Source organism: Hippocampus zosterae, chromosome 15 (genome assembly GCF_025434085.1).
Source record: "Hippocampus zosterae strain Florida chromosome 15, ASM2543408v3, whole genome shotgun sequence".
In the NCBI taxonomy this organism is placed as follows: domain Eukaryota; kingdom Metazoa; phylum Chordata; class Actinopteri; order Syngnathiformes; family Syngnathidae; genus Hippocampus; species Hippocampus zosterae.
In genome coordinates, this window is record NC_067465.1 from 13,378,301 (window position 1) to 13,395,952 (window position 17,652).

Genomic DNA, 17,652 nt, shown 5'->3' on the forward strand with positions numbered 1-17,652 from the left:
GAATAACACATTAGGATTCAATGTTTTGGTGTTGCTAGTGTCAGCCACCCTCTTCCTGGAACACTTCCCTTCAAAGTAAATAGGCGGACCGCACTCCCACTGCTGTATGCTATCATATTCGACCTCATTACTGTAAAGTGTCGGTAATGACCTTTATTTAGTTGCTCTTTCCCAGAATTAGATTTTTTGCAGGCATTTTATTTCTGCTTTAAAATAAGACAGTTGCCGAAATGGATGTGTAGCCTTTATTTGCAATTCTAAATCTAAATTTTGATCACACAACCAGCAATGTCAGCTTTAATCAGCGTTTAGAATGGGTCACATGTACTATTGAGAAGCTCTATGTTGACATCTGTTCTTGTTCTCATTCTGCAGGTTTGTGTATTTTCTCATTAATCGCATTTCTTGCTCGTGGCATTGAATCGATCGCAGCCGGACTGCTCTGATTGTCTAAGATGTTTTACCTCCTGGCATCAGAGAAGGATTCATCAGTTCATGCAACAAGGCTTGGTGAGGACGGACCAGTCTGAGTTGGTGTGGAAAACTCAAATTTGATGCTCCAAGTTGGAGGCAAATTGCACCAGAAATAATTGGCTTTTCCACATTAGCATTAAATGATGAATCCTTTTCAGATGAGAAGCGGAACGTCCAAAACAAACAGAGCAGTCCAGTGGCGATCGATTCACCGCCCAGGGAAGAAAAAAGTATACTGCAGAGGTCGGTTTACATTTCTCAAGGCAGCACCTCCTCAATGGCGGCCATCATCATCGTCCTCCATTTCATCTTCGTCGTACTCCCCCATCTCATCCGCGGTGGCATCCTGGTACTGTTGGTACTCGGACACCAAGTCGTTCATGTTGCTCTCGGCCTCGGTGAACTCCATCTCGTCCATGCCCTCGCCGGTGTACCAATGCAGGAAAGCCTTCCTGCGGAACATGGCGGTGAACTGCTCTGAGATTCTCCTGAAAAGCTCCTGGATGGCCGTGTTGTTGCCGATGAAGGTGGCCGACATCTTGAGCCCGCGCGGTGGGATGTCGCACACAGCCGTCTTGACATTGTTGGGGATCCACTCCACGAAGTAGCTGCTGTTCTTGTTCTGCACGCTCAGCATCTGCTCGTCCACCTCCTTCATGGACATGCGGCCGCGGAAGATGGCCGCCACGGTCAAGTAGCGGCCGTGGCGCGGGTCACACGCTGCCATCATGTTCTTGGCGTCGAACATCTGCTGCGTGAGCTCGGGGACTGACAGGGCGCGGTACTGCTGGCTTCCCCTGCTGGTGAGGGGGGCGAAACCCGGCATGAAGAAGTGCAGGCGGGGGAAGGGCACCATGTTGACGGCCAGTTTACGCAGGTCGGCGTTGAGCTGACCGGGGAAGCGCAGGCACGTGGTGACCCCGCTCATGGTGGCGGACACCAGGTGGTTGAGGTCCCCGTAGGTGGGCGTGGTGAGCTTCAGAGTGCGGAAGCAGATGTCGTAGAGTGCTTCGTTGTCAATGCTGAAGGTCTCGTCCGTGTTTTCCACCAGTTGGTGCACGGACAGCGTGGCGTTATACGGCTCCACCACCGTGTCGGACACTTTGGGCGATGGCATGACGCTGAACGTGTTCATAATGCGGTCGGGGTACTCCTCGCGGATCTTGCTGATTAGCAGGGTGCCCATCCCGGAGCCGGTGCCACCGCCCAGCGAGTGGGTCAGCTGGAAGCCCTGTAGGCAGTCGCAGTTCTCAGACTCTTTCCTCACTACGTCCATAACCGAGTCCACTAGCTCGGCTCCCTCCGTGTAGTGACCCTTGGCCCAGTTGTTTCCCGCTCCACTTTGACCTGCGAGACGCATGTTCCATCACAAATAAGATTACTGTAAAAGGTTTGTGTCCGTCCTCAATGCCTAAATCTAGCCACCGAACCCTAACACTACCCCCTAAGCCATAAATGTAAACCCTAAACCGAAACCCTAACTCCCTAACCGTAACCTTAAACATAAACCCTAACCCTGACCTTAAACCACATCCCCCTTGTCCTAACATTAACCAGAACCCACATATCTCTAACATTAACCAAAATAAGAATCCAGAACCCCCTAACCACAACCTTTACCGCTAACCCCAACATTAACCCTCAACCTAACCCAAACCCTAAACCCTACCCCCGCTAACCCTTATCCTCCTAACCCTAATTCCCCTAACAATAACCATAACTCTTAACCTAACCACTAACTCTAAACCTTATCCACCCTATCCTCATCCCTAAAGTCTGGGGTGTTATCTTCACAGACTGTGCACATGCGTTCAGCGTAAAAACTGGTGCATCTTGATTTTCGTGTTGGGGCAAGTCTAATTTACCATGCTGGATATGACATTTGATCTCACAATTCATTCATTCATTCATCTTCTGTACCGCTTGATCCTCACTAGGGTCGCGGGGGGTGCTGGAGCCCATCCCAGCCGTCTCCGGGCAGTAGGCGGGGGACACCCTGTATCGGTTGCCAGCCAATCGCAGGGCACACATAGACTAACAACCATCCACACTCACACTCACACCTAGGGACAATTTAGAGTCTTCAATCGGCCTGCCATGCATATTTTTGGAATGTGGGAGGAAACCGGAGCACCCAGAGAAAACCCACGCAGGCCCGGGGAGAACATGCAAACTCCACACAAGGAGGCCGGAGCTGGAATCGAACCCGGTACCTCTGCACTGTGAAGCCGACGTGCTAACCACTGGACTACCGGGCCGCCCATGATCTCACAATTGACATCAATAATCATGCCAAAACATTAAAAAACACTTACAGTCATTGCTTTCTGTGGGCGTAAAAAGCAGGATTACAGGATTTCTCATTCAATAATTTTAAGCAAAAACTAGGCTGAGCTAGAAATAGTTCCTGTCTCACAGTTTCCTTTTCGCCATGATGAGAATCAAGACAACGTGCCAGTGGCTTCGGGCCCGGACTTGTTGCTGATGATATTGGCAGCCCTTCCCTTGTGACCACCAGGAGAGTTGACAGCGTGTCACCTAGCGCCACGCCAACAATGCATCACTCCACTCGCACAATACCGTGAAGGGTCGCGGAATGTGTCGGGTGCTCTCGGGAGACTCACACTGTTACTGTGTGTGTGTTTGACTCAGGGGAGAGGAGGGTGTGGGGGGGGGGTCATAATTCTACTCACCAAAGACAAAGTTGTCAGGCCTGAACAGCTGGCCAAATGGACCCGAGCGAACCGAATCCATGGTCCCGGGCTCCAGGTCCACCAGAATGGCCCGGGGGACAAATTTGCTGTCTTTGGGATGACAATAAGGAGAGAGCAACTGAGTGATATCATTCCTCACTTAGTGACTAAATGTCTCTCCATCTGTCTCTGACTTATTAAATTGCTCATGTTGTTGTTGGGGTTTTTTTTTTCTTCCTGATACGCCCTTTTCGTTGAGCGTGCCAGCAAAGGGCTGCAACACACTGCTTCTTCCAGACCACTGGGCCTCTTAAAGTGCTGAGGTCGGCATTGTCAGTTCAAGCAAGGCCCTTCCCAAAAATGTGTCTTCCTTTCAAGCCTTGTCTTTGTTGGAACAATGAGCCCCTGTGCTCTGCAGTCACCAGTAACAGCTTTTTGTCCCCCATCGCAACTTTATGACTTTTCGCAGAAAAATGACTTTATTTTCAGAACATCGCCAGTTTTTTTTTTTTTTGTGGGGTGTCTTATAAAATATGTCGTGACTACTATTACCAAAAAATATATATTTTTTAGTATTCTATTCTTCATAACAAAATGAAAAATTGGACTTTATTCATGTAACTTTAAAAGTATGTCTCAAACATTTTGTCTGAAAATTGTAATGGGCACTTTTCTGTTGAAAACCTGTAGTTGTCTGCTAGTCATGTTTAAATAAATTACTTTTTTTCTCACAAGTCACTATTTTCATGTTTTGTTTTTACTTATTTCTTTTGAAAGCAATATTACCTATTTCATGTATCGTTGCTACTTATTTGTCACCAAAAAACATTGCCTCACTTACATACTATTGTTACTTGTTTGATATTTGTTTTAGCCTCAATAGTACTTTTAGTTCATGTATTGTAATTATTATGAAAAATTGTAGTTTAATAGTAGTAAATATGATGCATTTTATTCTTATTCCTTTAGGGTGGCATTTGACATCCATCTTGCGACTGCAGATGACAAATGCAAATGTATTGGCTAACTGACGTACTTATTCATGTGTAATGTCCATGATATAAATAAATAAAATTAACATCTCAACCCTGTAACATTAAGACTATTTCAATTAAGAAAAAAACCCTAAAAGTTTAAAATATTTGATAATCTGGACATTTTTACGGTGTGCAACATGCAATAAGCATTTCTGACAGCATCGCAACAATGAGTATGGACTTCAATGTGAACTCTCAGGATGGATATATGAATGGATAGAGAGATAGATAGACAGACAGACAGACAGGCCAACAGCTAGCTACCTAGCTAGTGAGAGACAGACAGATAAACAGACAGCTCAATAGATGGATGGATGGATGGAGAGAGAGTTTGATAGACAGTGATTGACTGCCGCTGCCAGCTGAGTGAGTTGTGACCTAAGGTAACCCCACTGCAGCAAGTGCAGGAGGCAGCAAGATGAGATGCGAGTGAAGATACCTGTGCTTCCTATGGACACACGGGTGGAGGTGGACATGGGAAATGGAGACAAAAGAAGAAGGGAAGATTTTTTTTTTTAGCTGCCGTTTACTCTCCTTGATTGCGTTCATTTGTGTCAGGACCTACTTTCTCGTGAGGGAAGGTCATGCGTTTATAATTTGGGGTTGTTGTGTACCTGAAGCCTCGTTGTAGTACACGCTGATCCTCTCCAGTTGCAGGTCACTGTCGCCTTGGTAACTGCCCGACGGGTCGATGCCGTGCTCGTCGCTTATCACCTCCCAGAACTAGAAGACAACAGTTTTGTGCAAGTCTCACATTTTCCTTTCCTGGACGTGTCCCAGAACTTTTGTCCACACTCCACATTCGAGTCACGTCTTGGAGGTGTCCCAAAATCTTTGCACAATCTCCACATTTTCACAATGACACGTCCCCAAAACCCCACATGACCATGACTGACATTTCCAGAAGCCGCTCCAATACGTTGGTCCCCATTTTCTGTGCAGGATCTGAGAAAAACATTCACAGCTGAATGAAATTTGCCGTCTTTAATTATTTGGTTTGGTCTCACGTTATATTGTTTTTGTTTTAATTAGTCCAACGTGCATATTTTAAATAACATACCAGCTTTTGCGAATAAGCGATGTAACATTCACATATTTATAATGTAGCATACATGTTTATTTTGTCATTAATGAATGTAAAAAAAGGTCTACAACCCAACAGATTTTTTTTGTTTATATTCCTTGACATACCATCCATGTTTTTGAGCTCAATTCGTTTGTTTGACGTATGTACAGGTACATGTTTTTCCCCCTCCTGTCGTAAATCTAAAATATGATTGGAATGGGAGGAGGGGTGAGGGTGAGCCAGGAAAACACACAAACTCCACACAGGAAGAAAATTCAAACCTGAACCTGAAAACTGTAAGGCAGCTGTGATAACCAATTAACCGAGTTGCCGATATGTTTCAGATAACAACAACACCCCTCAAAAATAAAGAAATAAATTAAAAACGGAAATGTTTTGGGACAGAAAGAGCAGGACACCCATATCCAGGATTCTGCACCCAAACAGAACATCCAAGAAACAAAAGCCACGCCCTTGGCGAGACCTCTATTCAGCAAGTCCGCATCTGCTTGGTGTCAAAATCACATGAAACGTTCATTTCTTCATAGATTACCGAACCCGAACTTGACTTGATTACAACTGAATTGTTGAAACATGCAAAATCGTCCCATAAGAGTGAAAGTGACAACCCTCAGCATTAGATGAGTTGAGTACCTTGGCACCGATCTGATTGCCACATTGTCCGGCCTGGATGTGCACGATCTCCCTCATGGTCACGCTGCGTCGATGGACGATGGCTGACTGGGTGGGTCTTGTGGTGGGTGGATCCGCTCCGGTGGCGCCTCGGCCGATTTGTGCTCGTCAGTGTCGTGGGGCTGCGCCGCGGCTCGGAGTCAGCGCTTCCCTTCGGACACGTTATTAACGGTGCCGGATGGAGGATGACGACGCAGCATCTTCAGCATCCCCGGCAGCCAATGGCAGAGCTCTGCTGTGACGCAGCGGACCCCGAGCGGCAAATGTGCTGCATCATCTTCATCAGCATCAGCCTGCCTCAGGAGCAAAATGAGGACGTTCTATGTCGAGCAGGTGGAACATGAGAGAGTGAGAGTGAATTTCCAGCTGCACATGTCGATAACATGACTTGATCTGCTACGTAATGTGCACTCATCATATTTTCTTTGGATGATGTCACATCAAATCACCTCACTTCCTGCGTGAATCAGCTCTTTATATCAACACACTCGGGACAAATAATCCAGTATAAGGCAAAACTAAATAAAAGAAAAACTTATGTGTTAGCGCATCACTCGGCACTATTTTAGCCACTCCCTGAAAGCTAATGTATGATATTAATTGACGACTTAAACAAGGGACATTTTGGCTTTAATTATAGTTTTTTAAAACTCATTCACTCCCAAAGACGTTTTTAAACGTCTTTTCAGACTTGGTCTAGAATTGGATGGTCCTGGATGAGTTAAGCATTTTCATTTCGATTTTGTGAATGAAAATCCATTTTAGTTATGTCAATGACCACGCCCACAACAGCGCATCACTCTTTCTGCTGGCCTTGCGTCCTTCTTTGACGAACAGTAGAGATAATAAATAAAATGATCTTTTATTAACCACACGGAGGGGATTAGTGAAAAAAAATCAATATATGTGATGAAACTTCAACGGGCGGAAAGGCGGTCGACTGGTGAGCATGTCTGCCTCACACTGCAGAGGTACAGGGTTCGATTCCCGCTCTGGCCTTCCTGTGTGAATTGGGCATGTCTCCCCATGCCTGCGTGGGTTTTCTCCGGGTACTCCGGTTTCCTCCCACATTCCCAAAACATGCATGGTTGGCTAATGGAACACTCTAAATTGTCCTTCGGAGGGTTTGTGAATGCGAATGGTTGTTCGTCTCTGAGTGCCCGGCGATTGACTGTCAACCAGCTCAGAGTGTATCCACCTGATGCCCGAAGACACCTGGGATAGGCCCAGGCACACCCGCGTCCGTCATGAGGATAAGCGGATTAGAAAATGAATGAACAGATGGATGGATGGATAAAACAACAACAACCATTACTCATCGCACAGTGGAGAACTTTGCAAAGCATTCAATGAACCCAGCATGCTTTTGTTTCTTAAAGTGGAAGGAAGCTGGAGGACCAACTCCTTACAGGAAGGCCGCGGCTACGTTCCGAATCTCAAATCTCAGGCCTGCGGGGTGGCTGCCCCAACCACAAGAGCACCTTGCTGCCGCTATGACAAACTAATAAAAATTGACTGATATAGTTGAGCCAAACTGAAGAAGGAGATGCAAGTCAAAGTTCTTTTGTCTCACATCCTGTTTGGCTGGGGATTAAATGGCGGCCTTCAAAGCATGTTTACTCCGTTCTCTTTCCCCCAGCGTGCGTGCACACACACACACACACACACACACACACACACACACACACACACACACACACACACACACACACACACACACACACACACACACACACGCGCACACACACACACACACAGCTACTTTTTTTACTGTTCCGGCTAGTTACTCATTAAGCTGCACTTTGTCCTCTACGAGCCAAGCAGAGGTTGTAATCCTGTTGTTGCGTTTTGGGGGAAGTCTTAATCATGCTATGTGTGTGTGTGTGTAAGGATTGATAGCACTGCTGAAAGATCCATCACGATGCAGTCAAGAGCCGGCTACAGTGGAAAGCAAAAAGACAGGGCATGTTCACAGCGGGGGCATTCTTCCTGCACGGCGGCCGGTTGCCAAGCAACTTCATTGTGTTCCCTGCAAGGAAATTGTCCAGACAGGATTTAGAGTTTAGAGCAGGATTTGGTTACACGGAGTCACACAGTCAGAGTGCGACTCATTCTTACTGCGCCTTGCTGATGCAGCAAGGCAACACACAGCCTTAGGTCTTCGGCTCCCTTCGACGTATTCGGGACACCCGCCCACGATGAATGCTGAGTTTGGTGGGCGTGAATTGGGTTTCTCATTTGCGGTCGAGTCGTTCTTGCATTTCTGATATATTTGGTTGAAAGAACAAAATAAAAAATGAAATGGAAAATCTCAATTGGAGCCTTTTTAATGATGTGAGATTAGAATTATTAGATCGAGAATACATTAATCCATAAAAATGCGAAATGTTATATTATAGTGCAGTTTTAAGTGATGTTCATTTGACAATGTTTACCCCTGTGGTTGTGTATTATTAAATCTTAAACAAACACAACAAAAAGCTGTTACTACAGTACTATTTTTGATGAGCCCGTACAGCTACAGTGGACACACTTCTGTTCAAATGCAGTTTTGGTGGCGTTTAAAATAATATATATATATATATATATATATATATATATATATATATATATATATATTATGCGCGTCGTCCCGCACGCGGTCTGTCCTTCCGTCTGTCCCTTTTCAAAACGTACCGGTACCTACTTCACCAAGCATTGCAATGAAATTGTTAGTTATTTAGTAGAGCTAAACATCTCTTTATTTTCGCTATAAGCAATGAAGATGAACAAAAAGTTGAACTAAGCAACAACACTTTTGTGGGCCGAAGGCCCACCTTACCAGCCTTCCGCAGGAACTAGCTGATGAGCCGCCCGGAGGGCGGCGAACCAGCTAGTATATATATATATATATATATAAAATACTCCACCAACAATGTATGATATGATATGATGGATGAATAATAAACAGCTGAAGTAATAAAGTTGCACAAGTGTGCAAACCAAGGTTATTATAGTTCACGAAAATGGGCAAAATTATGAAAACTAATGAAAAAAATTCTGTTTACCTACTAAAATAAAACCAAAAATGCCTTTAAAATAATGAAAAGTGACATTTTTCATCATGTATTTTTTTTCATTTCTGTACACCCGTATTAAAGGAACGTCAATCTTTTGAGAGTTGTCGATTAATATTATTATTACTCAATGCTGAGTGACTTTTTTTAATATCTTGTACTCGACACTCCATATATAAAAAAAAATTCAACGAAAATGAAGTGTCTTGAAAAAAAATGTTCAAAAAGATGTTTCAGTCAGCTTTTCTTGACCTTTTTTGTTGTTGAACCTTGATGGTTTCGTGCTCAAACTGAAGTTCCACCATTACACATTTTCGTACATGAGGTTTTTGGTAAAACAAAGTGAACAGCAGATCAATAAATAGTAGTTTATTCTGACAAGACGTTTGCCTTATATACAGATGCGTGGAAGAATTGGGAATCAACGTCAAACCGAACATTCAGAAATCATACTGGAAATGGTACAATCCGTTTTTTTTTTTTTACATTCATTCAAATCTCTCTTCAAGAGAGGAAGGAAGCAGAACCTGAACACTTGATCACTTTTTAAATGTTTATCCTTCATGTTTACATTCACTGTTCCAACGATCAGTGCTTCCACCGATGTTTCATTGTACTTGTTATATTTCAGATGCACCGTGCAAAAGCTTGATGAGATTTGACACGGGTGTCTCGTTTACTATTTTAATATGGCCGCTGTGTTTGCAACATATGCGCGCGCGCACACACACACACACACACACGCGCACACACACACACACACGCACACACCAAAACGGAAGTAAGCAAAGGTGAAGCAAAATGTCTGCAGCATATGTCCCCCGTTCTACTGTTCAGCTCTGCATCATCAATTGTTCAAAGAAAGCTCCGCCTTCCCTTTTATACTCTTATTTTTTCCTGTTTGGGAAAAGCTCCATTGAATGGACAAAGTATTAGAGCCACAAGAACGTAAAAAAAAAACCTGATAATTTTATGAGAATTTGAGATGAAAAAACATTCAAATTTTGAGGGGAGAAAAAAGTGATTTTGCACAATACGACATTATTGTACAAGAACAAATATTGTAATATTTGGGGGGTTATTTTCCAAGATGAATGTATACATGTTTACATTTTTATTTAAAAAAATATCTCAGTCGGTCAAACAGGCAGGAAAAAAATTACCTGTTGATTTTTTTAAAGCCACATTTTGGTTTGAATTCAAAGAGAGCTGTCTTTTAAGAGTAAAGTCCATGTTACAGGTATAATTTTCAAATTTACAAACTTCAAGTGCAAGCTGAAAAAAAGTCATCAGGAGAATATTCAAACTCTTGAGCATGTCAGTGTGCCGAGTTTAAAATCTTCCCTTTACGATGCTGTGCATGTTAATCGAGATCTTATTCAAAGAAAGGAAAAGGCTTATTCCGAAAAAATACAAATGGTACAGTTTTGAGAAAACGTCATTAAATATGAAAAAAGTTGAAATATTAGGGAGTAAACTCCCACTCAAGCGTTCATCTCAGAACTTTTTATTTTGTCTGAAAATGTCTTTTTAGAATTCTAATATCTAATTACATATTTCCCCTATTATTCATTTATTTTGGGATGAAATTACAACTATTTCTATAAAAATAGTTTTTTTAAATTATTGGTATTAATCATATAACTTTATTCCTTTCTAAAATGACGTTTCTGTAAACTTCTATTATTTTCAGATTATGACTTTCTCATTGTGTCACCGGAAAAAAAAAATTATCTTGTTTTTCCGGTAACACACACATAAAATAATAATAATCCTGAAAATGTCAACTTTTTTTCCTGATACCATTGAATATTTTCTCATGACAATTCATTTTCCTTTGCACAACTTAAGCATGTTTTTTTTTCTTTGTAGCAGGTAAAAACTATCGCACAATGTTGGCGTGCGCCTTATTGATTTCGTCTCCATGCGGCTCTAATACTCCGCCACTGTGACGTCACATGATTGCAGGGAATTTGTGCTTTTGAGGTGTATAGCAGCATCAGACACTGGCATTAATATTTCACAACTTGATCATCCGCCACGTATGGCCACCTTGAAAAACAACAACAACGTTTGACCACTGTTGTACTTTGACCCAAGCTGCATTACATCATTCACAGGAAGGAAAGAGGGGTGAAAAAAAGCACAATCTTGTTATTAGTGCACATGGAGGAAGAATGTTGTTGGAAAGTACCTGTGATTTTTTTTTCTCTTTTTTTTTTTTTGTTGTGCATGGTTGAATAAAAACGCACCACGAGAACTTTCGAGAGTGCCACTTTCTGTTCCTCCCTGGGCAAATTCCACGCGAGACAATGAGTCACATTTTTAAAACAAACCAAAACAAAACTAAAGAAAGAAAAATATTTGTCTGGCTTTGGAGTTTTCTCTTTTTTTATGGTTGTAAACGTCTCTGCAAGACTGTCAAGTATCGACGAAAGAGTCAAGTCTTTCATAAAGCAGTTTAACTGTCCGTGGGTGTAAAAGGGGGAAAAAACTCCGCACTCAAAGCATTCATTAAAAAAAAAAAAAAAATTAAAAAAAAAAAAAAAAACGCTTTTTGTCTTTGCCGACTCTTTTGCTTCCGGTGTGAGGCGTCACCAATATTGCAAGGATGAAGAGCTTTGTACATTAATCAGGTCAATCATAGTTTTCAATTTGGTTTACACACACGCACACGGAATTATGCACTTATTGACAATATCAATACAAAATGACAACATTTTTACCCAACGTACCTTTGTATGTAGCTCCTTCCAATGAACGACATTCCGATTGCCTCCTTTGATCTGATTCCCACCGTCCACATTCAGTCTATGGCAGGGGTGGGGGTGGTGTGGGGGAGGCTGCACCAAACAAGCCCCACCAAAACACGCAATACTAATTTTTGGCACCATTTGAACATTTTCATTTTGGTTTTTACGGGGTTGGGGGTTATTTTGTGCCGTTTCTTGTGATTGTTAACTCGGGTACACGGCCCCAAAACAAGTCTTATTCTTCCATACAGTGCATAAGAAATCCAAAATGAACAGCTTTAGTCATGACCAAAACCGCTGTTTCACTTTCTGTCACGGATGATATAGGAAGGACCATGAAAAACCTCAAATGTTCTGAAAATTATTCATCATTGACTACAACGAGGGGGGTAGTGCTTCAGCGCCATTTTGGGCCATTAACGGGTGGTAAACCACTTCAAGGGAGATGTCAATTATGCGGGTGTTCTTGCTATTTGCGGGTTTCACTGCATATACAGTGCCGGCCATTATTACTGGCACTCCTGGTTAAGATGTGTCGAAAGCCTTCAAATTAATTCCTTTTTTTATTTTTTATTTTTTGCAGACGCATCCTCGTATACTGAAAATGATATAAGCGGTTGACCAGAGAGAGGATCAAGCTCCTCCCCCATGGCCAACTTCATCCCCAGATTCCAACTCATTGAAAATCTGCGGAGAAAAAAAAAATGTAATTATGAGAAGTTAAAGAACACATCGTAACCAGGCGTGCCAGCGATTATGGAGGGCAGTGGGCTTTTTTTGGGACGCGTTTTCGGTGGTCTGCTGCCAGATTTTTCACCTGGCCTCACTGAAGCTGAAGAAACTACTTTCGGGGAATGTGGCCTCATAAAACGTGTTCAGTACTGCATGTCTGACGAACATTGAGTCGTGTGCATTTCTCAGCAGTATTTGCCATCACGTTCTGTCGCTTCTTTCTGATTGATTCTTGAAAAGTCGTTTTTTTTTTAATTCCATCAATGCAGTTCAAAGGCTGGTGATTTTTTTTCTTTTTTCCAGTTAACTGACCTTTAAAAAAACAAAACAAAACAGCGCTGTCATAAAGCGGTCTCTTGTGCAGGAAAAGGAAAGGGATTATGTTCAAAGACCACCCCAACTCCAGGCTGGGATGGTCTTTTCTAAATGCGAGGGGATTTATTTGCTGCATCATCATCATCATGATGATGACGTCACGCCGGTGAGGACGTTGTTTTCTGTGCTGGCGCTGATTGACAGCACGCCAGAGTCGATGGGGGAGGAAACTGTACAGACCAGCAGAGAGGGGGGAGACGCTCCTGAAGGGTTGGAATCGGAGTCTGAGTCTAGGGATTCCCGTAAAGGATGATCAGTCACTGAGGTCGCCGCAGCAGCGGCGGGTTCTGTGATAGGGGCAATGCTGAGGGGAGGAGACGCGGAAGGGGATCGGGGCGGTGGCGTATGGCTTGACGAGGGCAAAACAGAGTCTGGAGTGGGGGAAGGAGGGAGAGAAAGATCATGGCCACAAGGGGGGTCCGGCGGAGGTGACGATGACGTTGATCCGTCCTCTATTCCCAAGTGGATGTCTGTGTCTGAGCAGAAAGAGGCTGAGTTCGAGGGAGAGGGCGCCGGCAACGGCGGGTCGGTGTCAATGTACTCTGACGACGGCGGTCCCGATTCCTTGGACGGAAGGTCCGCGTCCAGATGCTCGGGGGATTCCGGCGGGGGCTCCTCAGAGGCCGGGTCCGAAAGAGCTTCCTGCGTATGGGACGGATGCAGAGTGTCGTCCATTTGGAGGACAACGGCCTGAGTGAGGGGCTCGATAGAGGCAAGGACAACCTCTGAAGGCTTGTCCTCGTCCGACAACAGGGGGTGCGAGTGGACAGGCGTAGACGACCTCAGGAGGCGCTCTGCGCTAGCATGTTTGATGTCATCTTCAGTCAGTGCCGCGCGCGCTCCGTCGTCGTCGTCATCGGGCAGTTCGGCCTTGGCGAGGGCAGTCAAGTCGATGGCGGACGAGGCGGCGGAGTCCATGGTGGAGACGGCGGTGGCAGCCGCCTCATGCAGCGGCGTATCGTGCACGCGGGTGTAATCCCGGGCGCTCTCGGAGGGCGCCAGCAGGAGGCGCTGCTCGCCGGGCTTGCGCGGAGGCAGCAGAGGCTGGCGCGTGTAGCTCTCGCCCTCGGCCAGCGTCTCGGGCAGCGGGTGGTAGCGGGTCTCCGGCAGCAGCAGAATGCAAATGATGCAGATGAGCGTGCAGCAGGCGAAGATGATGTGGTGCAGGAAGTAGCCCTTCTGGTTGTGCAGCTCCATGATGGGCGCCGTCAGCATGCCAAAGCCGGCGCTCGCCAGGACCAGGCCCAAGCCGCCGCCCCTAAACGGACATCAGCGATTGATACATATTAGGGCTGGGCTTTGATTGATATTGAAATCACAATTAATCAACACAATTATTTCAAGACATTGTATATATTGATCCCAAATTCAACTTGAAATTGAACTTACACCACCCAGAAAATACATTTCTAACAAGTTTTAATTCTATTTTTGAAATTGAATTCTATTTTTGAAATTGAATTGAAAATATCCATCCGTCCATTTTTCAATCCGCTTACCCGAAGGATCGCGCGCGTGCTGGAGCCTATTTCAGCCATCATCGGGCAGTAGGCGGGGGACACCCTGAACCGGTTGGCAACCAATCGCAGGGCACACATAGACAAACAACCATTCACACTCACATTCACACCTAGGGACAATTTAGAGGAGGGGTGTCAAACTCACTTTTGTCGCGGGCCACTTTTGGGGTCACAACTTCACTCAGAGGACCGTTATGACAGTAAAACTAGATTAAAGTTGATATTATTACTTGCACACAACAAATCGATGGCTTATCAGTTTTGGACTCAGCAAAATTAACTATAATAGTTTGTTCATTTATTGTTTGAGTGAGTGTGAACAGGGTAACAAAATTAGTGCAAAAACTCACCGTTATTTATTACACATGACAATTTGACATTTCGGTACGGACAAGCCGCATGGAAGTTGACACATCGGGCCACATAAAATGATAAGGCAGGCCGCATCTGGCTGGGGCCTTGAGTTTGACACCTGTGATTTAGAGTGTTCCGTTAACCTGCCATGCATGTTTTTGGAATGTGGGAGGAAACCGGAGTACGCAGAGAAAATCCAGGCACGGGGAGAACATGCAAACTCCACACAGGGAGGCCAGAGCCGGGAACGAACCCACGGCCTATGCACTGTGAGGTCAACGTGCTTACCAGTCGCCCACCGTTCCACCTAAATATATTAAAACAATTTCAACAATAAGGGGCGAATAAATACCGGTTGTTCCTGCTGTGAATTCCTTTGGCCTCTTAAGGGCAATGTGGTACATTAAATAGTAGAAGAAGAAAGTTGCAATTGAAGCCAACGTATTTTTTTTATTTTATGGGAATGGGTGGAGAAAGCTCTTGGGCAACTGTGGTTTGATCATTAAGCTGGAGAAGTAATAAAACAAGAACAAATAAAAGTAACTAGAGCCAGCAGATGGCAGCATTGGATCTCTTTTGGAGAGCTAACGTGTCACAACATCAACTCCTAAAACCTGGAGGAGCCTTGGAAATGCGACAAATGTTTGTCACGTTTAAATCTATGACAAAGAGCATCACAAAAGAGAGAAAAAAATGAAGAAGATTATTTATGTTTAGAAGTACAGGTGATGGCATAATGTACGTACAAACACACATAAGGGTGGCGCACATGCACGAGTGTGCGTGTGTGTGCAGTTTTGTGCGTGTAAGCTCTGTCTCTAAGATTTGTGGCTATTTCGGTGTAAAGGCTCACCACACAGAGAGACCAATAAACACAGTCACAAACTGTAAATTCTTGGATAAAAACAGCAAGAACATCAATAATGGGTCATGAGCCTTCCACGATGAAAATGTACCAAAGCACATTTGCATGTTGCCAAGGCAACAAAGGACTGACCGAAGGAGAAAAACATTAAGGTCACGGAGTGACCGAGTCAGTCTAGAGCAGGGGTGCCCAAACTTTTTGGATCAAAGATCTACTTTTTGATCAACTAACCTCACAGGATCTACCCTTACCGGCGCGCGCACGCACACACACACACACATTTAAGATTTACCTGCTTTATTTTATTTTTTAAATATTTTTTTTGTGAAAATGAGACTGATTAGTTTGCAGTGTATATTAACACAAAAAATATATTACTAACATGTACAAAGACACACAGATGGTTGTTTGTTTTTTTTCTTCTCGACACTCCTCGGATCTACTTGGGACCTGTCTTAGATCTACCGGTAGATCAGGATCTACCTAATGGGCACCCTTGGTCTAGAGCATTCAACCAGGAGGAAACCTGTGGAAGGAAGTCGAGCTTTGATTTTCCAAGGCGGAGTCTAGAAATAAAATGATTTCAAAAGAGGCTCTACCCACATAATTAATAAACAAGCTACACATATTACAGCCTATTTATTGCTTTGTGATTTATCAAGTGATTATTTGATCCCCTGCTGGATTGGAGTCCGTTGTGACATATTTTCAAGCCCGTTCTAGACAACAAAAGAGTGCTGCAGCACCACTTCATTTTCCAGGCGGCGCGACTTGCAATGCAGCAGGTGGCGCCCTTCACGCACATTTGGAAAAAGACAGCACACTTTCAGTCAGGCCACATACAGTCAAGCTCATGCAGTGCTCAGAGGGGATTTGTCCAAGCTGTCGCCTTCATGTGACAACGATGAGGACAAAAGAGGATTCTCGGGGAACGTGCTCAATTATGCCAGCCCAGTGAGCAGCAAATCCATTCAAGAGGGCTGAAGTCACTTTTGCATCTCACTCGTGTTGCTTGTCCTTGATTTACACTGGAGGAATTGTGTTCCATCTGTACCCAAGTGGCAATGTGACTAAGCTATGCTAATGCAGAAGAAAAGTCCTAACTACACAACCAAACTGTATTTCTGGGCCACACATAGAAAGAATTTCAATGAAAATAAATGCCTTCTGAAGGGTCAACAGGTCTATGAAAAAAAATATGTAACATACTCAGGACGTAGACCCCGTCGGTTTCACAATGCTGTGGTGGTCTGGTCCCAAGGGGCTTTACCTGATAACGGTGGGTGTGATCTCAGCACAGAAGAAGATGCTCAGGTTGCTGACGGCATGGGACGAGAACATCCCGATGATGGAGAAGGCGATGGAGAAATTCTTCTTGAGAGTGCCTGAGCTATCTAAACACATATTCAAGCATGTGTGTTAGTTCGGTCTCATTTTATTTTTTTTACATGCATCACTACAACAAAACTACCAATTTTCTGTAGATAGCACTGGAGTGGAGTATTTTTAGACTGTGGCAGCACATCAAGCCTCTAGGGGCGCTCATGCACCACAAATGGATTTGGGCCTATTTTGTTTTTCTGTGACGTGAAGTGCAATGAGTCCAGTCAGATGTTACTTCAGCGATCATAACTTGATTATAATCACACAAAATAAGCTTACCAATATTGAGATGGGTGCTGTACTTTCCGAGCACTGAAAGACACATCAGGAGAAAGGGTGCATCAGTCGTAAGGCGCGCGCTCGCGCGCACACACACACACACACACACACACACACACACACACAAAATATAAATACGAAAAAATGACTACCTCATGATTATCATGTCAATCAACAACGAGAAAAGCTTGTCACAACACAAATGTGCACTGCAACACAATGATGTGTCGACACGGGCTGAACATTAAGTCACCTGTAACTGAATAAACTGATTCATGTCTTGTTGGTACACATTGACCACCCGAACCGTTTGCGGTGGTGTCCAAGCGCTCATTATGAGCAGCTGACATGAGCACAAGACACGCCTCGTTG

At 44.1% G+C, this 17,652-nt stretch overlaps 2 protein-coding genes across 2 annotated transcripts in view; both read right to left on the minus strand.

The window, feature by feature from the left end:
- Nucleotides 1-231: 231 nt before the first annotated feature.
- LOC127616315 (tubulin beta chain-like) lies at nt 232-6,290 on the minus strand. Its single transcript, XM_052087839.1, has 4 exons — nt 5,925-6,290; nt 4,819-4,927; nt 3,168-3,278; nt 232-1,821 (listed from the first exon to the last, which is right to left on the minus strand). Exons 1-4 carry the CDS (start codon nt 5,979-5,981, stop codon nt 749-751), a joined length of 1,350 nt encoding a protein of 449 aa, XP_051943799.1. The 5' UTR covers nt 5,982-6,290; the 3' UTR covers nt 232-748.
- A 3,083-nt stretch (nt 6,291-9,373) lies between these two features.
- Nucleotides 9,374-17,652, minus strand: part of slc22a23 (solute carrier family 22 member 23) — a 39,829-nt gene continuing 31,550 nt past the window's right edge. The window contains exons 8-10 of the mRNA XM_052087822.1: nt 17,281-17,313; nt 16,889-17,012; nt 9,374-14,137 (exon numbers count right to left, since the gene is read on the minus strand). Of these exons, the coding sequence (XP_051943782.1) occupies nt 12,964-14,137; nt 16,889-17,012; nt 17,281-17,313 (1,331 nt within the window). The 3' untranslated portion in view covers nt 9,374-12,963. The remainder of the gene's footprint in view (nt 14,138-16,888; nt 17,013-17,280; nt 17,314-17,652) is intronic.